General features: G+C 39.2%; 2 protein-coding genes across 10 annotated transcripts in view; one reads left to right on the top strand and one right to left on the bottom strand.

The window, feature by feature from the left end:
• Positions 1-19800, bottom strand: part of FBXO16 (F-box protein 16) — a 37258-nt gene extending 17458 nt beyond the window's left edge. For 3 of the 9 annotated variants that reach the window (XM_088162589.1, XM_088162591.1, XM_088162596.1), the window contains exons 1-3: positions 19676-19800; positions 14580-14686; positions 8106-8141 (exon numbers count right to left, since the gene is read on the bottom strand). In XM_088162589.1, coding sequence (XP_088018715.1) covers positions 8106-8141; positions 14580-14686; positions 19676-19733 — 201 coding nt within the window. In that variant the 5' untranslated portion in view covers positions 19734-19800. Of the gene's footprint in view, positions 1-8105; positions 8142-14579; positions 14687-19356; positions 19498-19675 lie in introns of those variants that run through there. The other 6 variants (XM_088162595.1, XM_088162588.1, XM_088162590.1 and 3 more) reach the window with 6 other exon arrangements.
• Positions 19801-20014: 214 nt separating this feature from the next.
• The window catches only part of FZD3 (frizzled class receptor 3), a 46958-nt gene continuing 44441 nt past the window's right edge, over positions 20015-22531 (top strand). The window contains exon 1 of the mRNA XM_088162587.1: positions 20015-20070. The gene's annotated coding sequence lies outside the window, so the exon portion shown is untranslated. The remainder of the gene's footprint in view (positions 20071-22531) is intronic.

Raw genomic sequence — 22531 nt, 5'->3', positions numbered from 1 at the left:
GGAGCTTTTTTGATTTGAAGGAGAAAGATTAAAATTTGAGTGGTGAAGTTGAAATTATGGGGGTGTAGGGAAGTAAAGTGTGTGTTTTTCTACGTTAAAAAGTTTTAAAGTTGAGGTTTTTTTATAGTGTAGTAATAGGTAGGGGACAATATGGAAGATTTTGGGAGGTGGGGTTTTTAATTTTTATTTTTAATGGGTTTTAAATAGTAGTTTTTGCTTGGTTAGTGTTATATTCAAGCTTATGAGAATTTAATTATTAGGTTAAAAGGATAAATAATACAAGTATTAATTATCTTCCTCCATTTTCCTCACTTCTAGCAGGGCCCCCACGATCTCACAATTTATAAAATATTTTTTCCCTCTCAATCTCACAGCTCGGGCCCACGAGGTTTTTTTCTTGTTTTGGGGTTTTTTTGGGTTTTTTTTTTGTTTTGCTTTGTTTTGTTTTTTTTTGGTTTGGTTTGGTTTGGTTTAGTTTTGTTGTTTTGGGGTTTTTTGTTTGGTTTTTTTTTGGGGGGGGATGAGATGGTTGGAGAGGCTTTTCCTGAGGGGCAAATCTGGATTTTAGATTTTTCTTTGTCCTTTCTTACTGTCACAGCAAGGGTGGCTGCTGGGAAGGATAAAGGTTTGACAGGGAGGTTTCATAGATATTTATGTGTAACAGAAAGATCTTTGAATGTGGAATGTGAAGAAGGAATAGAAATGATGGCGAGTTTTGATATAGAAAAAAAAAAAAAAGAATTGCTGAGCCAGTCTGACTGGATAACTGAGAAGGCAAAGAGCAAATGGGTTGAAAGTGGTTTTTATGACTTAGAGCAAAGGATAAATCCACCTCAAATAAAAGATGTTTTTACCGAGCAAAAAGATTTTCAAGCAGAAAGAAAGATTTCAACATTTTCCACTGCCAGAAAACCGAAAAATAACTTTTAGTTTAAACTGTAACCTAGAAACTTTTAGTGATTGGAAAATAGTAACATGAATATGGTGATGTTGGTAGTTATGATAGGCTGTAGGTAATTGTAAAAATATTAATTAGTTGTGGTGTTTTAAGATGCCCTACAAAACAAAGTCTCTAATGCTCGGAGCTGGGTGAAAAATAAAGAATTTAAAATGAAAATAAAACAGGGACGATGCCCAGAAACCGAGCGCCGTGCGGGGCCAAACTCCGAGGACACGACACGATTTTTATTTTATTTTTGGGGGGTGAGGAGCAGCAGGAGCAGCAGGAATTGTTGGTGGGAATGGCAGGAGGCAGGGTGGGATGGTTGGAGAGGATTTTCCTGAAGGGGAAATGTGGATTTTGATTCGTGCTGTCTCACCAGAGGGTTTGGTGACAGCTTTTAAACTCAAAAGGGAGAGATTTTAATGGGATATTTGGGGGAAATCCATCCCTGGGAGGGAGGGCAGGCCCTGGAATGGAATTCCCAGAGAAGCTGTGGCTGCTCCATCCTGGAATGTCCAAGGCCAGGCTGGAGTAAACTGGGATACTGGAATAGGATGAGCCTTAAAACCACCCCAGCCTCTGGAATTCTGGGGAAACTTTTCCCAGTTCCTTTCCATGCCCAGGCAGCCCTGGAGCCACCTTCCCACAGCTCTGCGAGTCACATCCCTGTCCTCATCTCTCCCCGGGGACAGTTAGGTCCTTCGATAAATGTGACTTTCAAAAAATAAAAATAAAGATAAAAATAAAGATAAAAATAAAGATAAAAATAAAAATAAAAATAAAAATAAAAATAAAAATAAAAATGAAAATTAAAATGAAAATTAAAATTAAAATAAAAATGAAAATGAAAATGAAAATAAAAATAAAAATAAAAATGAAAATGAAAATAAAAATAAAGATAAAAATAAAAATAAAAATAAAAATTAAAATAAAAATTAAAATTAAATAGAAACAGAAACAGAAATAGAAACAGAAACAGAAATAGAAACAGAAATAGAAATAGAAGTGCAAATAGAAGTATAAATATAAATATAAATATAAATATAAATATAAATATAAATATAAATATAAATACAAATATAAATATAAATGCAAGTAGAAATAGAAATAGAAATAGAAGTGCAAATATAAGTACAAATACAAACATAAATATAAAAATATATAAAAATAAAATATATAAAAATATACTAAAATTGTAAAAATATATAAAAATATGTAAAAAAAATAAAAATATATAAAAATAGAAACACAAACATTAATACAAATAAACAATATTTTAAAAAAACAAGAAAAAAAGTTCTTCCAGTGTTTTTTCATTATTATAGGTGGATAAACTGTTTAATGGCCAGTGTCCCTTCTTTTCCCTGTCAGAATGAAGCAGATTAGAAATGCAGATTTTTTTTTTCCCCTCTGCTTCCTCCCCATCCCAAATCTGTGCTCAAACGGAGAGCTGGCAGAATAATAGTTTAAAATTCACTGTGCAGGTGAAGGAAATTGAGAAGCATTTTCTCTCCTCATCATTTTGAAGAGCTCCTCCTTTATTAATTTATTTTCCCTTGGCTGAATTCCAATGCTGGAGAATAAACTGCAGGAAGGAAAAAAAATTATTCTTCTTCTTTTTCTTCTTCTTCTTCTTTTTCTTTTTCTTCTTCTTCTTCTTCTTCTTCTTCTTCTTCTTCTTCTTCTCACAATCTTCTTCTTTTTCTTCTTCTTCTTCTTCTTTTTCTTCTTCTTCTTCTTCTTCTTCTTCTTCTTCTTCTTCTTCTTCTTCTTCTTCTTCTTCTTTTTCTTCTTTTTCTTCTTTTTCTTCTTTTTCTTCTTTTTCTTCTTCTTTTTCTTCTTTTTCTTTTTCTTTTTCTTCTTCTTCTTCTTCTTCTTCTTCTTCTTCTTCTTCTTCTTCTTTTTCTTCTTTTTCTTCTTTTTCTTCTTCTTCTTCTTCTTTTTCTTCTTTTTCTTCTTCTTTTTCTTCTTTTTCTTTTTCTTTTTCTTCTTTTTCTTTTTCTTCTTTTTCTTCTTTTTCTTCTTTTTCTTCTTTTTCTTCTTTTTCTTCTTTTTCTTCTTCTTCTTCTTCTTTTTCTTCTTCTTCTTCTTCTTCTTCTTCTCCTCACAAACATCTCTGCAAGACCTTGCAGAAGGTCAGGATGACAAAAGCGTGGGCTTGGCATTCCTGAGATCCTGGAGAGATGAAAAGCCAAACAGAAAAAGCTCCCTGGCTTTTCAGGCACGGTCAATTAAGGAATATTCCCTTTTTTTTTTTTTTTAATCCCTGTTTTGGTTTTTTTTATATAACTTTCAATTCTAATGATGCTTAGCAGGGTACGAAGGGAAAAGCGAAGTAGAACCTGAGGATTTAGGATTTAGAAATGAGAATAAAATCAAAGATGTAGCAGAGGGGGACAGAGGAGTCTCAGCTTTTGAAAGATTTTCTCTGTCAAACGAAGGAGGAAAATTTCTGTTCCCCATCCATGATCCCAGCCCCATCCTCTGCTCATTAAAACAACCCCTGATCACCAATTTGCACTGATCAATCCCCACGGGACACAAGGGAGGAACAGGCTCAGTCCCTGCCACACCAAGGGAATCCAAAAAACAAATCCAGCCTCGCTTCCCAGCACACGGGAGAGCTGCTCCTTTTTTAACCCTTCCCGGTAATACCTGACAAAAATTTGTTAAAAAAAAAAAAAAAAAAAAAAACCAGTTTAGATCGATCCTGCCTCCAATACTGACACTCATGGCATTGTCTTTAGTTAAAATACAAGTTACACAGATACAAAAAAATAATACAAAAAAAATTATTCCTAAACCAAAATATCATCCCACCCTGCCATGAGTTTCCCGGTGGGGGAAATTCCATCCATCACCCTTGAAATTCCATCCATCACCCTTGAAATTCCATTTACACCAATGCCACGGCATGGGCAGCACTGGGAACACCCGGCAGCGGCAGCCAAGGGGTTAAATTGTCAGGATTTGTCACTTTTCCAGCATTTAGGAGCTCGTCCCCATCCCACGTTTGGCCTCTTCCCGCACGGATCCTCCCCTTGGACGCGATTCCAGCAGCCCAACCAGTCGGGCAGGATTCCCGGTGCCTTCTCCTTCGGCCACGACGATGTCACCGCGGGGGGACCGTGCGACACCGGGCCCTGCGGGATCCGTTTACAATGAAAATAACAAATAACACAAAAAATCCAGCCTGAGTGGAGGGAGAGCCCCGAGGGGCCCCCCGGGCTGGCTGCTGGATTTTTTTTTTTTTTTTTTTTTTTTTTTTTGGACACGACCTTCACGTCCAGCCCACGCCGTGCTCAGCGAAAGTAACGCTGGATTCTCCAGAAAATAAAAAATTTTCTCCTCCTTCCTCAGCCATTCTCTCCCAGTCCTGCTGAAAGGATTTGTTGGAGGGTCAGGAGAGAAGGTGAGGAGCAGACAAAACACCTGATATCCATAAAATACCCGAATCCACCCAAATCCCAAATATCTCTGCTGCCAGCCAAGCAGCTCCTCGTCAGCAATCAGCAACTCTTTGGATTCACCTCTGTAGTTACACAAAGAAATCCGATATTTCACAGAATCCTGGAAAGATTTGGGTTGGAACGAACCTTAAATCTCCTTCCTGGCCTTCATCCAGGAGCTGCCATTGTCACCCCAGGCAGGTGACAATGCCATGGCTCCTGCTTGTCACCTTCCCTTCCTCACAGCCTTGCCAGGAATCTCCTCTTGGGAATGGGGTTTGGAGCAGCCTGGGACAGTGGAGGGTGTCCCTGCCCCTGGCAGGAGGTGGAATGAGAGGAATTGTAAGGTCCCTTCCATCCCAAATCTTTGTGTAAAATGCCAGGTTTATTTGTTAGATATTTGTTAGATATTTGTTAGATGTTTGTTAGATATTTGTTAGACATTTGTTAGATATTTGTTAGATATTTTTTAGATATTTGTTAGATGTTTGTTAGACATTTGTTAGATATTTGTTAGATATTTATTAGGTATTTGTTAGATATTTGTTAGATATTTATTAGATATTTTTTAGATATTTGTTAGACATTTTTTAGATATTTTTTAGATATTAGTTAGACATTTGTTAGACATTTATTAGATATTTGTTAGATATTTGTTAGATATTTGTTAGATATTTGTTGGACATTTGTTAGATATTTTTTAGATATTTTTTAGATATTTGTTAGACATTTGTTAGACATTTGTTAGATATTTGTTGGACATTTGTTAGATATTTTTTAGATATTTTTTAGATATTTTTTAGATATTTTTTAGATATTTTTTAGCTACAGCAGGAAAAGTGAGACCCAGGCCAGGGCCAGTCCTGCCACGGGAACACCAGTTGTCATCAGCAGATTTTAGGGGCAGTGTTCTCGTGTGCTGTGCTGCAATGTGAGCACAGGTGGCCACAGGGGCCTGCTCAGTGGCCACCGTCCTCAGCTGGCAGGACACACTGAGAGGTGACAGAAATAAAAACCAGAGGTTCAATCCCAAAATCCCAGAATCATTCGGGTTGGAAAATCCCTCTGAGATCACCCAGTCCAGCCTGTGACTGATTCCCCACCCTGTCCCCAGCCCAGAGCTCTGAGTGCCACATCCAGGTGACACCTCCAGGGACGGGGACTCCAAACTTCCCTGGCAGCTCCTTCCAATCCCTGACCAACTTTTCCATGAGGAAATTCCTCCTGGTGTCCGAGCTGAGCCTCCCCTGGCACAGCTTGAGGCCCTGCCCTCTCCTCCTGTCCTCCTGTCCCAAATGCCACCTGGGCACAGAAACAAAAATTAAATCAAAATTAAATCCCTTCAGGTGCCCCCAAATTCCTCCTTTCTCAAACTGTTCCTTAAGGACCAAAACACCCTGGGAAACATCAAAGGTGTCCTGTGGCAACAGCAGGAAAAAAAAACCAAAATAACAAAATGAAAATGTAAATCCCTGGATGCTTGCAAGTAAAATCAGGAAGAATTAAATCCCAGATTGAATCCAATCTTTGTTTGGAAGACCAAATAAAGGAAAACCTCTGTGGCAAAACCACGTGAGCGTTTCCTGCTCTCCTTTTCCAGGAGGTTGGATGCTCCTGGCAGAGTTTGTGTAGCCTCAGAAGGCTCCAGATTCCACCCCTAATTCCCCAGGTGAGCTATTCCAGCTGGGAATTTATTATTATTATTATTATTATTATTATTATTATTATTATTATTATTATTATTATTATTATTATTTTATTTTATTATTTTATTATTTTTATTTTTATTTTTATTCTTTTTTATTTTATTTTATTTTTATTTTTATCTTTAGTATTTTTTATTTTTATTTTATGTTTATTTTTAATTTTTATTTTTATTGTTATTTTATTTTAGTTTTAGTTTTAGTTTTAGTTTTATTCTTTTTTATTTTATTTTTATTTTTATTTTTATTTTTATTTTTATTTTTATTTTTATTTTTATATTTAGTATTTTTATTTTTATTTTATGTTTATTTTTTTAGTTTTATTTTTATTCTTATTTTTATTTTTATTTTTATTTTTAGTTTTAGTTTTAGTTTTTATTTTTATTTTTATTTTTATTATTTTATATTTTTATTTTCTTTTTATTATTTTTATTATTTTATTTTTATTTTTATTTTTTTATTTTTATTTTTATTTTTATTTTTATTTTTATTTTTATTTTTATTTTTATTTTTATTATTTTATATTTTTATTTTATTTTTATTATTTTTATTATTTTATTTTTATTTTTATTCTTTATTTTATTTTATTTTATTTATTTTTATTTTTATTTTTTTTATTTTTATTTTCATTTTTTAAAATTTTTATTTTTATTTTTATTTTTATTATTTTTGTATGCAGCTCTGGGTTTTGCTGTGTCTGAATCCTGTCTCCAAAGCTGCAAAGGGAGCCCAGGATTTCCTGCCCTCCCCCAAGTGAGCACAGGGATCAGAATCCCTCCCTTCCTCTTTTTTGACACCTTCTGTGTTTCATTTCCACTTCTCCACCTTCCAGGATGTTTTCCCTGTTTCATTCCCAGCTTTCTCAGAACACAGGAGTGACTCTGCCTTGGGGATTATTCCCCTTTATTTTAAATCCGTTTATAACCAATTTGTGACCCACCCTCATTCCCAGTAATTTTTTTCTGCACAGCTGCTGCATCCTTGGATTCTCTCAGCTGTGAAGTTTTTGGGTGTCACTCTTTCATTTTTCACTTTTTTTTTTTTTTTTACTTTTAAGTACTTGACTTGATTTTCTCTTTCTTTTTTACTTTTCCCACATCCTTCTCTTCCCAGCCTGATTTCTGACCTCCAAAATTCAGGAAAACCTCTCCAAATCAGGGAATGGCCAGGCTTGGAAAAGCTCTCAGACCATCGAGTCCAACCATTAAATGAGGATTTTATTCCCCTTCCATCATCTGGACATCACTGAAAACTCTCAACAGGAGTTAGGGTTGGAAAATGGGATTTTTGGAGGTGATTCAGAGCCTGTGAGAGCGGCTGGAGGAAAGTTCTTCCCAGGTTTTGGCATTTTTAGACACCCAGAGATTTCCAAGAGATTGGGGTTTTATGTTTTCCACTCGCTGCCTATCCCATTAAAAGCTGATTTCTGAACAGTAATCACTCAAATATTCAATTTCCTTGGTGTCCCCGAAATCCCTTATTATCAAAACACAACAAATTACGGAATGATTATTTCCTATAAAGACAAATAATCCTTAAAAATCAAAATATTTGCCTGCAAGGACCATCCGAGATGCAAAAAAATAAATTCATGAGTGACTTATTAAGCAAAAAGAATAATCAGTTCCAACCCAAACCAATCTATGTGTGCACTTGGTTGATAAAATGTCATTTATTACGGATTTCAAAGACCCTCCAGCAGGCCATGGCAAATCTGAACATCCAGCATCTCCTTTGAAGACTCCACAGACATCTCCTGTATTTTTTATTTTTTTATCTCATTTCAGCTCATTCCAATGATGGAATATGATTTCCCAACTTCAGAAGTGAACAGAAGGTGGGAGCTGAGGGAATTTATCACTTTACTCTCCTCAAAAGCAGAGCAGCCACATCAGGGAAGTGAATTCCTTTTTTTCCAAAGAGGAGAAGTTTTACATTCCCATCAGATAAAGTCCTGATCGCTTCCAAAATCTGCCTGTAGCAAATATTTATTGAAAGAGAAAAGTTTACCCATTTTCCAAGCAGGGCTCTTCTTTCTTCAAATACCTATAAAACACAAGGAGGGGAAAAAAAAAAAAAAAAAAGAAAATTGAGTATTTAAAGTCAATACGTGCTGAGAAAAATCCAGCTTCAAAAACAGTCCATAAAATATCGATGGAATCACTGAATGGGTGATTTTGGAAAAAAAAAAAAATTATGGAGATCCTTTAATCTAAATTCCCTCATAGGATCAGCTAAAGGAGTAGCTCAGGTTTTTCCATGGGTATTTTATTGGATGGAGATTCCAGAAATTCCCTAAACATCAGATTCTCCAATTCCTCAATCATTCCCCCAGGCCCTGTGCTGGATTTATTCCATAAATCCGTGTACTTTTAATTTAAATCAACTTTATTTCTAAATTTACCGGGCTGAGGAGCTCAGAAATGGACTCAGAATTCCCGACCTTTCCTGTGGAGAAAGAATCCCCATCCCTTCTCCTGCCACCTACACCCTTCCCTCGACTGTTCCTTGGTGATCCTTTGGGAATTTATCATCCCTGCGCTCCTCCTGGATTCGCTGCCACATCCCTGGAAGTGTCCGAGGCCAGGCTGGAGCACCCCGGCACAGTGGGAGGTGTCAGGGCTGGAATTGGAGGAGCTTTAAGGTCCCTTCCAGCACAAAATATCCCGGGATTGGGAGGCCACAACTTCTCTGGGAAATCTCAGCCTCTCCCCAGCCTCCCAGCCAGGAATTCCTGCCCAAATCCCACCCAAATCTCCCCTTTTCCACTTCCAAGCCATTCCCTGTGTCCTGTCCCTCCATGCCTTGTCCCCAGTCCCTCTCCAGCTCTCCTGGAGCCCCTTTAGGCTCTGCAAGGGGCTCTGAGCTCTCCCTGGATCCTTCTCTTCTCCAGGGGAACATTCCCAAACTCCTGGAAGGGCTCTAAAGATTTTTCCCTTCTCCAGGTGAACATTCCCAGCTCTTGAAGGGCTCTGAGGAGTTCCTGGATCCTTCTCTTCTCCAGGGGAACATTCCCAGCTCTTGAAGGGCTCTGAGCTCTCCCTGGATCCTTCTCCTCTCCAGGTGAGCACCCCCAGCTCTCCCAGCCTGGCTCCATGGGAATTCTCGTCTCCTGCACACGCAGTGATGCGAGGATGCCCCAGGAGCTGAACTTCCCCCCCTTTCTTCGTTTCCAAAATTCCAAGGTTGCCTGAAATCCAGCACGGATTCCATCCCAGCTCAGCAGAAACCTTCAGGAACGTTCCTCGGCCGAGGGGGACGATCCCTATCAAATTCCAGAGGAGGATTAATCCCGATGAGCTTTTACCCGTGGGGAGCTGGACCCCAACACCACCAAAATCCACCTGCAACCCTCGGCGTGCTCACCTGGGAAGTGAGAGGATGCTGGGAATGATTTTTTTATTTTAATTTTTTTTTTCCAGCAGACAGATCAAAGAAAAGAAGGGGTGGAGTGGGGAAAAGCCCGGCTTATAAGGGCACATAAAACGGCGATTAAAAGGAGAAGAGGCTCGATAAACTCCAGCCCGCAGAGATGGATCCTGAACATTTTCAGTGCTGACAGCTCCAGCTCTTGTCTCTCCCAGCCAGGGCTGGAAAATGACATTTGACGGGTTTTTATTTGCTTTATTCGCGTGGGGGATACCGGTAAAACAGAAGGAAAAAAAAAAAAAATCCAAATAAAACCCCGACAAGCTGAACTTGGGAAAGGATTTACCCCGAGGAAGGGATGAATAGTCAAAGTTCCGAGTTTTGGGTTGGAGAATTCCGGGGGGGGGAGGGAGCTTTTTATGGTCTTTGATCAAAGCCAGACGCGGATTTGCTTTCAGCCTTCTTGGAGACGCTCCTGAGCTGAGGCTCTCGCAAAGTTCTGCCTCTCCAGGCGCTTGGCAGGGTTAATTAAAGCAACAGAATGACCCAAATTGGGTGTAATTATCAAGGCCATGTCCTCTCCTGGCGAGGCTTTGTGCGCTGCACACCTGGGCACGCAGCCGGGGGTCCCCGAGATGATTTTGGGATCCGCATCCGTGGCCTCGGGGGATTTAAAGATGCTCAAGAAAATTCCTCCAGCCTTGGCTGCAAACTCCACCCGAGGCTTTTCTGCCTCAGAGCTGAATTCCTGCCCCGCCAGAAGGCAAATCCTGGCTGGAGCCTGCGGGATTCTCCATCTCCTGCCGCTGCTGGGATTTCATCCCTGGGTTTGGTTTTTTGGGTTTTTTTTGACCGTGAACAATTCGGGGTTTTGTGATCCTGCCTTTAAAGCAATCGCGGGATGGGAGAACGATTTTGGGTTGGAAGAGATCCTGAAGCTCATCCAATTCCAAAGCCCAAAAACTTTCCAGAATCTCAGGTTGCTCCAAGCTCTGTCCAGCCTGGCCTTGGACACTCCCAGGGATGCGGGGGCATCGAATCCAGGAGGATTCGTGGAATCTCAGAGTGGTTTGGGGCTGGAATAAACCTCAAGCATCACCTCAGTCCAAACCCCCCGAGAAGATGTGGAATGTTGGGAACAAATTCTTCCCTGTGAGGGTGGTGAGGCCCTGGAATAGAATTCCCAGAGAATTTCTGGAATTCCCTGGATGCCTGGAAGTGTCCAAGGCCAGGCTGGAGTGACCTGGGGTAGTGGGAGGTGTCCCCTGCTCTTGGCAGGTGTGGAATGGGATGGGATTTAGGATTCCCCCAACCCAAACCGTCCTGGAATTCTGTGACAAGTGCACTCCCACCCCGTTGGAAAAAAACAGGGAAATCTACAGGGAACACCAAAGGAGAGCCCCCAGAGTGACCCAAAATATTTGTCAAGTGGCAAATTTGGGACACCACAAATTCCCAGCTCTGCTCCCGACTGAGTTTGGGAGGAATTTTGGCGTTTCTGCCTCGGAGCAGCTCTGAATTCCCACCTGTGCTGCCCCCAGTCCCTGCTCCAAAGAGTCCATTTCTCACACATCCCATCCCTCCCTTCCCGCTGTCAATTCCAAATTCCCATCTCTTCCAGCTGTCAATTATAAATTCCCATCTCTTCCAGCTGTAAATTCCTGTCCCTTCCATCTATAAATTATAAATTCCCATCCTTCCATCTATAAATTAAAAATTCCCATCCTTCCATCAATAAATTCCCATTCCTTCCATCTGTAAATTATAAATTCCCATCCTTCCATCTATAAATTAAAAATTCCCATCCTTCCATCAATAAATTCCCATTCCTTCCATCTGTAAATTATAAATTCCCATCCTTCCATCTATAAATTACAAATTCCAATTCCTTCCATCTATAAATTATAAATTCCCATTCCATCCATCTATAAATTATAAATTCTCATCCTTCCATCTATAAATTCCTATTCCTTCCATCTATAAATTCCAATTCCTTCCATCTGTAAATTCCTGTCCCATCTATAAATTCCCATTATTCCATCTATAAATTATAAATTCCCATCCTTCCATCTATAAATTCCTGTTCCTTCCATCTATAAATTATAAATTCCCATTATTCCATCTATAAATTATAAATTCCCATCCTTCCATCTATAAATTATAAATTCCCGTTATTCCATCTATAAATTTTAAATTCCCATCCTTCCATCTATAAATTCCTGCCTCCCTGGCTGTATAAAAATTTCCCCTTCTCCCCCTATAAATCCCTCACTCAACATCTCCAAACATCAAAACTAATTTTGCTGCAAATATTTTAAATATTTTTTTTTTTGGCTGCAGAGTGGCAAATGGATATGAAAAAAATTTTAAAATTTAAAAAAAAAAAAAAAAGGAATTTTTTTGGCCAGGTCAGTGATTTAAAACCTGGATTAGAATAAAAAAAATAAATATAATTTATGATGAATTTCCAAGAATTTTTTAAGGTTGGAAAAGATCTCCAAGGTCGTCGAGTCCAACCATGAATTACATTCCCCATGTGCCAAAAGCCTTTCCAGTTCATCCTTAATTTTTTTTTTTTTTAATATATTTTAATATTAATTTCTACCATTTTCTGGGATATTCTTGTATATTCCTCCCTACCTGGAACATCACCAAGCGTTGGATTATTCCACAATCTGATATTAATCCCTAAAATAAAATTAAAAAAAAAAAAAAAATAAAAATAAAAATAAAAATAAAATAAACAAATAAAATAAAAATAAAAATAAAAATAAAAATAAAAAAATAAAAATAAAAATAAAAATAAAAGTGAAAATAAAAATAAAAATGAAAATAAAAATAAAAATAAAAATGAAAATGAAAATGAAAATGAAAATAAAAATAAAAATAAAAATAAAAGTAAAAATAAAAATAAAAATAAAAATAAAAATAAAAATAATAAAATAAAGGTGGGAAAATGTGATTTTTTTTTTTTAATTTCGGATTAGGTCATACTTTATTTCCCGGAGATTTTTATCTGCAAAAATAAATTTGGGAGGATGTAAAAAAAAAAAAAAATCAAAATAATTCAAAGGCTTGGAGGATTTGCCAGATTGAAAGGACTTCAAAGAGCTCGATCTCCTCAGTTTATCAGAAATAAAATAAATTCAAGTGTTGGCTTGAAGTGGGGGGAAAAAAAAAATAAAATTTGGATGTAGAAGAGTTGAATTAGGGAGCAAAGGGAAAAATCGAATTAATTTTGATGGCAGAGGAATCCAGAGAGGAGGCAAAGTTTTGTCTTTTTATGGCATAGGGGATTAATCATGAGAAAATTATTAGGAAAGTGGTGAAATTTTAATTTTTTTTTAAGGGTTTTCATTTCTCTATTTCCCCCCCGAAAAAAAAAAAAAAAGCAGGATTTGGTGACTTTCAGCCAAAAAAAAAAAAAAAATCGAATTTTTTTTTTTTTTAATTTGGCAAAAAGCAGCGTTGAAATCAACGGGAATAGGTAAATCAGATTTTTTTTTCATCTTTGAATGGTAAATATTTAATATTTTTATTTAGCTTGAAGAGATCTCTGTAGTTCCAACAGGGAACAAAATCTCTGAGTTTTTTGTGACCTCCACAAGGGGGAAAAAAATCAAATTAATTAATTTTTTTTTTTTTTTTTAGGGGGGGAATTGGTGAAATCGAGGAATCCTCAAATTTTTTTTTTTTTTTTTCCTGGAGGAGTTGGACGAGTCCCTTCCAAACCCAACAATTGCTCCATTTTCAGATTTAATTTTTTAATTTTAATTTTAATTTTTATTTTTTAATTTTAATTTTTAATTTTTAATTATTTTTAATTTTTAATTTTTAATTTTTAATTTTTAATTTTTTAATTTTTAATTTTAAATTTTAAATTTTAATTTTAATTTTTAATTTTAAATTTTAATTTTTAATTTTTAATTTTTAATTTTTAATTTTTAATTTTTAATTTTTTAATTTTTAATTTTTATTTTTTAATTTTAATTTTTAATTTTTAATTTTTAATTTTTCATTTTTCATTTTTAATTTTTAATTTTTAATTTTTAATTTTAATTTTTTAATTTTTAATTTTCATTTTTAATTTTTAATTTTTAATTTCTAATTTTTTAATTTTTAATTTTTAATTTTTAATTTTTTAATTTTTATTTTTTAATTTTTAATTTTCATTTTTAATTTTTAATTTTTAATTTCTAATTTTTTAATTTTTAATTTTTAATTTTTAATTTTTTAATTTTTAATTTTTATTTTTTAATTTTAATTTTTAATTTTTAATTTTTAATTTTTCATTTTTCATTTTTAATTTTTAATTTTTAATTTTAATTTTTTAATTTTTAATTTTCATTTTTAATTTTTAATTTTTAATTTCTAATTTTTTAATTTTTAATTTTTAATTTTTAATTTTTATTTTTAATTTTTAATTTTTAATTTTAATTTTAATTTTTAATTTTTAATTTTTCATTTTTCATTTTTCATTTTTTAATTTTTAATTTCTAATTTTTAATTTTAATTTTTAATTTTAAATTTTAATTTTAATTTTAATTTTTAATTTTTTAATTTTTAATTTTTAATTTTTAATTTTTAATTTTTAAATTTTTAATTTAAATGTTTAATTTTTTAATTTTTAAATTTTAATTTTTAATTTTAATTTTAAATTTTAATTTTTAATTTTTAATTTTTAATTTTAATTTTTAATTTCTAATTATTTTTAATTTTTAATTTTTAATCTTTAATCTTTAATTTTTAATTTTTAATTTTAATTTTTAATTTTTAATTTTTAATTTTTAACTTTTAATTTTAATTTTTAATTTCTAATTTTTAATTTCTAATTTCTAATTTTTAATTTTTAATTTTTAATTTTTAATTTTAATTTTTAATTTTTAATTTTTTAATTTTTAATTTTTAATTTTTAATTTTTAATTTTTAATTTTTAACTTTTAATTTCAATTTTAATTTTTAATTTTAATTTTTAATTTTTAATTTTTAATTTTTAACTTTTAATTTTAATTTTTAATTTTTAATTTTTAATTTTTTTATTTTTTTATTTTTTAATTTTTAATTTTTAATTTTTAATTTTTAATTTTAATTTTTTATTTTTTTTTAGGAACTCACCTGGTCGTTGATGATGTGGTGGCTGAGGGGAGTCCAGGTGCTGAGCTGGAGTTTGGAGCCCCCCGGATTTTTGGGAGGTGCAAAGGCCATGGGGGGGCCGGGATCTCCTGCATGGAAAAAAATAAAAAAAGAAATTTTTAACAAGAAATTTAATTATTTAATAGGACAAAGATGGGCGTTATCCCTGTGCCATTCCTTTGTTTTAATGGAAAAAAAAAAGAGATTTTTAACAAGGAATTTAATGATTTTATTGGATAAAGATGGACGTTATCCCTGTGCCGTTAATACTTAATTTTAGGAAAAAAGAGAAATTTTTAACAAGGAATTTAATGATTTTATTACATAAAGATGGGCGTTATCCGTGGGACATTCCTTCATTTTTATGGAAAAAAAAATAAGATTTTTAACAAGGAATTCAATTATTCCATAGATCAAAGATGGGCGTTATCCCTGTGCCATTTCTTCTTTTTAATGGAATAAAAAAAGTGATTTTTAGCAAGTAATTTAATGATTTTATTGGATAAAAATGGGTGTAATCCCTGTGCCATTCCTTTATTTTTTTGGAAAAAAAATTAAAATTTTAAGAGGGAATCCAATGATTTCAATGCCTTTCGTGTGCAATGATTTCACAGCACATTTTTTTCATTTAAAAAAATAATATTTTTAAGAAGGAATCCAATGATTTCATAGCACAGCAATGGCACAAAATGGGAAAATAATTCGAAATTCAATGGTTTGAAACCAAAAATTACCCATTTACCAAAATTTCTCTTTTTTTTTTTCTATTTTTTTCTCTTTTTCCTTTTTTTCTCCCCCTTTTTTCTTTTTTCTTCTTTTTTCTTTTTCCTTTTTTCCTTTTGTCTTTTTACTTGTTTTCTTTTTTCTTTTTTCTTATTTTCTCTTTTATTTTTTCTTTTTTCTTATTTCTTTTTTTCCTTTTTTATTATTTTCTCTTTTATTTTTCCTTTTTTTATTTTTCCTTTTTTCTTATTTTCTCTTTTCTTTTTTCTTTTTTCTTTTTTCTTTTTCTTTCTTTTTCTAGTTTCTCTTTTTTTTCTTTTTTTCCTTTTTTTTCCTTTTTTTTTTGTGCCAAAGATCCTTAAATACCAAATTCTCTCTCCAATTTTATCCTCCTTGCTCAAATTTTTTTTTATTTTATTTTTTTTATTTTTTGGTGGATTTGGGATCATTCCCTGCCTCAGCCATAAATGTGGATCAGAATTTGGGAAAACCTGTCTGAAAATTCGGGATCTGGGGAAAGACTGAAAATTCAGGATTTAGGAACATTTCTGTCTGAAACATCAAAATCTGGGAAAAATCTGAAACTTCTGGATGTGGGGAAAATCTGAAAATTCAGCATCTGGGGAAAGTGAAAATTCAGGATCTGGGGAATATCTGAAACTTCAGGATCTGGGAAAATTCTGAAAATTCAGGATTTAGGGAAAGTCTGAAACTTCAGGATGTGGAAAAGTCTGTGGGAAATTTCAGGATGTGGGGAAAGTGTGTCTGAAATTCCAGGGTGTCTGTGCAGGGCCGGGGGGTTGGATGTGATGGGTCTGGGTGGGTCACTTGGAGAAGTCACATTCCATAATTCCATAATTCCATAATTCCATAATTCCATAATTCCATAATTCCATAATTCCATAATTCCATAATTCCATAATTCCATAATTCCATAATTCCGTAACTCCGTAACTCCGTAATTCCATAACTCCATAACTCCATAATTCCATAATTCTGTAATTCCATAACTCCATAATTCCATAATTCCATAACCCCATAACCCCATAATTCCATAATTCCATAACTCCATAATTCCATAATTCCATAACTCCATAATTCCATAACTCCACAACTCCACAACTCCATAACTCCATAATTCCATAACTCCATAATTCCATAATTCCATAAATCCATAACTCAATAACTCCATAATTCCATAACTCCATAATTCCATATTTCCATAATTCCATAACTCCATAACCCCATAATTCCATAATTCCATAACTCCTTAACTCCATAATTCTGTAACTCCATAATTCCATAATTCCATAACTCCATAATTCCATAATTCCATAACTCCATAATTCCATAATTCCATATTTCCATAATTCCATATTTCCATAATTCCATAACTCCATAATTCCATAACTCCCTAATTCCCTAATTCCCTAATTCCATAAAACTGCACAGGCCACAGAACTGCCTGGACTGGGCCGGATATTCAAGAATTTCCTGCAGTTCATCAGAGCTGCACGATTTAGGAATTCATTCATGGAATTCTTTGGCTGGGAAGGGACCTTAAAAATCATCCAGTGCCACCCCCAGCCGTGGGCAGGGACACCTCCCACCATCCCAGGCTGCTCCAAACCCCATCCAGCCTGGCCTGGGACACTGCCAGGGATCCAGGGACAGCCACAGCATCTCTGGGAATTCTATTCCAGGGTCTCACCACCCTCACAGGGTTGGATTCTTTCCCAAAATCCTGCCCTCTGGCAATGGGAAGCCATTCCCTGTGTCCTGTCCCTCCATCCCTTGTCCCCAGTCCCTCTCCAGCTCTCCTGGAGCCCCTTTAGGCTCTGCAAGGGGCTCTGAGCTCTCCCTGGATCCTTCTCTGCTCCAGGGGAACATTCCCAGCTCTCCCAGCCTCTCAATCCCAGCCCTGCTCAGCATTTCCAGCCGCTTTTCCATGGGGCTGGAGCCAGGCTGGGAGAGCTGGGAATGTTCCCCTGGAGAAGAGAAGGATCCAGGAGCAGCCACAGCATCTCTGGGAATTCTATTCCAGGGTCTCCCCACCCTCACAGGGAAGGATTCTTTCCCAAAAAATCCTGCCCTCTGGCAGTGGAAGCCATTCCCTGTGTCCTGTCCCTCCATCCCTTGTCCCCAGTCCCTCTCCAGCTCTCCTGGAGCCCCTTTAGGCTCTGCAAGGGGCTCTGAGCTCTCCCTGGATCCTTCTCTTCTCCAGGGGAACATTCCCAGCTCTCCCAGCCTGGCTCCAGCCCCATGAAAAAGCAGCTGGAATTCTGAGCAGGGCTGGGATTGAGAGGTTGCCCAGCCAAGGTCTGGTTTTTCTTCCTGCAAGGTTTGTTATCTTTGGACTGGCTGCCCAAAATAACATTGCAGAAATTGCTCCAGCTCCTTCTTCCCACATCCTGGGATGAAATCTGTCAGGCTCAGGTGATCCCAAAACATTCCAGCAGCGAGAGACAGGAGGGGAGGTGGACAAGGATCGGGCCTTAAATAGACATCGGGAAAATGTTGGTTCATTGCTCAAAGAGGAGAAGCTGTTGACACATGATAGCAAAAAAAAAAAAAAAAAATCTATTGTCGTTCTAAAAAAAAAAATAAAATGGAAATAAATGTAGGAGCGGGTGGCAGGTGTGGTGAATATCAGTGCAGAAGAGATATGAGGGAAAAAAAATCCCAAGTTTTGTGAGTTTATGCAGGGTTAAAACAGCAAAATTGCCAGAGTTCCTTGGAATTGTTCACAGGTGGGATGGGAGGATCCAAGAAATTTGGATATGAAGGAGACACAAATTTTCACAGGGCAGGAGACAGGAATGGTGAATTGTATCAGCAGGAAAATGTCACTTGGAAACCACTGGGAATACCTCCATTCATTCCAGTACAAGTTGGAATTTAAAAAATGGTTTAAAAAATAAACAATCCATCATGATTTTATCCCTTTAGCCACGAGGAATTTCCTTCACCTGGGCTAATCTTTGCTTAACCATACCCAAAACAAGTCCTGCAGAAGCAGAACCATTTTATGAATGATTTTTGGCCACATCTCTGCAGAAATAAAACTTTTGTGGTGCACAGAGCCTGCTGCATGCTGAGGTTTAAGGATGAATTCCCCTTAATCCCATCAATCCACGTGGCACCAACGGAGCAATAGAAAAATTCAGCTGGGGAATAAAGTTTAAAATTTGAGGATTTAACTGAATCAACCTCGAGTTAAAACAGGAGGGGTAGTTTTGGTTGTAAATTGTTTTATCAAGATAAACAGTGCAGCGATGGGAGGAAGGCTTCCAGCAGCAGCACCAAGCACAGAGGGGGAGAGGGGGAATAGGAAGGAGCTGGGGCTGAAATCAATAATCAATAATCAATAATCAACAATCAACAATCCAGCAAGGCCGGGACTTTTCCAAGCGTGTTTTCCAGACATTCCCTGATTTTATTTTGTTTGCCTGATGCCTTCAAACCCCCGTCATTGGGGACTCCCTTCATGGAGTCACAGAATTTGTTCAGCTTGGTGGAAGATCTCTGAGATCAGCAAATCCAAACACGAACCCAGCACACAAATCCATGTCCCCAAGTGCCACATCCTCGTGGTTTTTGGACACTCCCAGGGATGGAGATTCCACCACAGCCTGATCCAATGCTTGACCACCCAAATGTCCAACTTGAGCCTCCCCTGGCACAGCTTGAGGCTGTTCCCTCTCCTCCTGTCCCTGTTCCCTGGGAGAAATCCTGACCCCCCCGGCTGTCCCCTCCTGTCAGGGAGTTGTGCAGAGCCACAAGGTCCCCCCTGAGCCTCCTTTTCTCCAGGCTGAGCCCCTTTCCAGCTCCCTCAGCCTCTCCTGGTGTTCCAGCCCCTTCCCCAGCTCTGTTCCCCTCCCTGGATGCTCCAGCTGCTCCATGTCCTCCTTGTCCCAGAGCTGTCCCCAGCACTGGAGGTGTCCCAGCAGAGCCGGCACAGGGGACAGGCACTGCCCTGGCCCTGCTGCCACCCCAGAGTTGGGACAACCCAGGTGCCACCGGCCTCTTTGCCCACCTGGGCACCCCCATCCATAGGGATCCATCCTGCACTGCCGGGATGTAAACATCGGGAGCACCGATGACATTTTCCACCGGCGTTTCCCACCTTCCTCCCCGTTATCCCCTCGGCATTGCCGGCGCAGTTTGTGCCACCTCCCCGCCGTGTCCCGGCGCGTTTTGTGTCCCCTCCCCGCCGTGCCACACTGCGGTTGTCCCCGTGTGACGACGCTCTCCACCCCCAGTGTCCCCTGGGATGGGTCCGCTCGTGCTCCACCGCAGCCACACCCGCTCCCCGCGCCCTCCCGTGCGCCCCCGTGTCCCCCGTGTCCTCTCACCTTCCTCCTCCCGCCTGCGGACGTTGCCTCCTCCTCTTCCTCCTCCCCCCATCCGCATCCCGTCTCTATGGCAACCTCTGGGGGGGGAGACGGCGCCAGCCAATCAGCTCCCGCCTCCTCCTCCCGCCCATCCGCATCCCGTCGCTATGGCAACCCCGGGGGGCGCCAGCCAATCAGAGCCCCCCAGCGGGGTTAGAGCGGCCGGGGATTCCGATCTACCTAGCAACCAGTACGGCGCACTCTGATTGGCTGAGCGGAGGGAGTGGGCGGAGCGCGATGGCGCGGTGGGCGTGGCCATGGTGAGGGGCGTGGCCGGGCGCTGCCGCCGCCGCTGCTGCCGCCGCCGCCACCCGAGCGGCGCGCGCGGGACCGTGAGGGCGGCGGGAGGCGCGCAGGTAACGGAGACATGGCGGGGGCACGGCGGGGACACTGCGGGGACACTGCGCTGCCCTCAGGGGCTCGTCCTGCCCACCGTGGGGCGGCCACGCAGCACCCTGGGGACGGGGGATGCCGGTGCTGCTGCGCTCGGCGGATGGGCGGAGGGCGGGGGGATGCCGGCCCTGAGCGCCGGGAAAGGGCCGGATCCGCTCCCTGTGAGGCCGGGGATGCTGGCGAGGGCTCCCCGGTGCCGTAATGCGGTACGGCGGCACCGGGGAGGGGATGCTGGAGACTCACCCGCGCCTCGGTGAGGGCTCGGGGAATGTTGGATCCTCACTGAGGGCTCTGAGGGTGTTGGATCCTCGCTGAGGGCTCTGAGGCTGTTGGATCCTCGCTGAGGGCTCGGGATATGATGGATCCTCCCTGAGGGCTCGGGGATTGTTGGATCCTCTCTGAGGGCTCGGGGGATGCCGGATCCTCTCTGAGGGCTCGGGATATGATGGATCCTCTCTGAGGGCTCGGGGGATGTTGGATCCTCGGTGAGGGCTCGGGGGATGTTGGATCCCCTCTGAGGGTTCAGGGGATTTTGGATCCTCTCTGAGGGTTCAGGGGTGTTGGATCCTCGCTGAGGGCTCGGAGGGTGTTGGATCCTCGCTGAGGGCTCGGGATATGTTGGATCCTCTCTGAGGGCTCGGGTCTGTTCTATCCTCGCCGAGGGCTCGGGGATGTTGGATCCTCTCTGAGGGCTCGGGGATGTTGGATCCTCACTGAGGGCTCGGGGGATGTTGGATCCTCACTGAGGGCTCTGAGGGTGTTGGATCCTCACTGAGGGCTCGGGGAATGTTGGATCCTCGGTGAGGGCGCGGGGAATGTTGGATCCTCACTGAGGGCTCGGGGATGTTGGATCCTCACTTCCCTCACTGAGGGTTCAGTGATGTTGGATCCTCATTTCCCTCACTGAGGGTTCAGGGGTGTTGGATCCTCATTTCCCTCTCTGAGGGTTCGGTGGTGCCGGCTCTGTCCGGGTCCCTCGGGGAAGGCGCTGCGGGTGTTCGGGGCTGGGTCCTCTGTTCTCCTCTCCTCGGCCGGGCTGCAGCGGTGCCGGTCCCCCCCTGTGCATTTGTGTTCCTTGTAGCTTTGCACAAGGAAAGCGATGCCGGCTCAGCCCTCAGCCTGCCTGGCCTGCTTGCCGTGCCAGGATTTCCCTCTCCAGGCCTTTCCCATGGAATTCCTGTTCCATCCAGTCCCTGCTGGCGGGCAGAGGTGACAGACCTGGCCCTCCGGATCTGACGAGTGGCATCCCTGCCCGTGGTGCGGAGCTTGGAATTAAATGAGCTTCAAAGTCCCCTCCGACCCAAACCATTCCATGATCCCGTGGCGAGCATGGAAAATCTCGCCGGGGTTGTTTCTGCCTTTCCATCCTCTCTGGTGCTGATTGAAATAGGGGATGTGTGGGGGATGATGGTGTGGTTCCTCCTCAAAACAGCGCGGGAGTTTCTTTCCCTCTGAGTAATTCATTAGAATGGAGTTGGGAGAATAATTTATTCTCCTTTTTTTTGTGCCTTTGTATGGGTAGGAAAGAGCGGGGGAAATGCAGTGAATGAGTTCCTCTCCTTTCTCCAGGGTCAGAATTGGGTGGGGAATGGCTGAGAGGACATTTTCCTCTCCTCTGGTTTGTTGTTTTATCTCCCCGTTTCTCTGGGAATTAATCCCATCCTTTCTTTCTAAAGTCTGGTGAGTTCTTTTTTCTTCCTTATTGCTCCCTTAGGGGCTTTGAAATTTAGTTTAAAAAAAAAACAAAAACAAAACCAATTCCTTGTGGGAATCAACCCTTTCTCCTCGTGATTTTTCACTTTTTGTAATAATTGTCCGTGCATGTCTTAATTAATCCTTCCCAGCAAGAATTGCATGGGATTCTCCTGCTGATAAATAACATAAAACTCCACAACCACACGAACAAACTGCTCCTTTTGCTGCGTTTTATTTCCAGTGCTTGTGGTGGGAGGGGAAACCTCCCCTTTTTTTTTAAATTTTTTTTTTTATCCCCGGTGTCATCGAAAGTGTTTTGTTTTCATCTACATAACAAAAATAACCACAAAATCTCCTCTCTGCAGAGGCTGAACAAAGAGTGCACAAACTGGATTTGTGGTGAGGAACTCTCCTGACACTCGGGGTTGTTTATTACAACACTCGTCTGTCTGCACCAATTCACGGATCACCCATGGGCTGCCTTGCAAAACTTGGGGCTCCTTTCGCAATGGAATCTTTATTTATTTTTTTTATTTTTTTTTTGGTTTCATTTTGGAATTCTTTCAGTTTTCCCAGGGCCAGGTTGTCTGTTTGGGTGTGCTTTCCCACCTCTTGTAAATACATTTTTAATTTTACTTACGATACTCATAATTATTAACTTGAACGTGAAATGGAAAAGTCCTGAAGGGACACGATGAAATTTTGTTTTCCTGCTTAGTTAAAACTTTT

Source organism: Sturnus vulgaris, chromosome 3 (genome assembly GCF_052056855.1).
Source record: "Sturnus vulgaris isolate bStuVul1 chromosome 3, bStuVul1.hap1, whole genome shotgun sequence".
Lineage (NCBI taxonomy): Eukaryota > Metazoa > Chordata > Aves > Passeriformes > Sturnidae > Sturnus > Sturnus vulgaris.
Note: the sequence above shows the minus strand (reverse complement) of the source record. Positions and strands in the feature narration are given on the sequence as shown.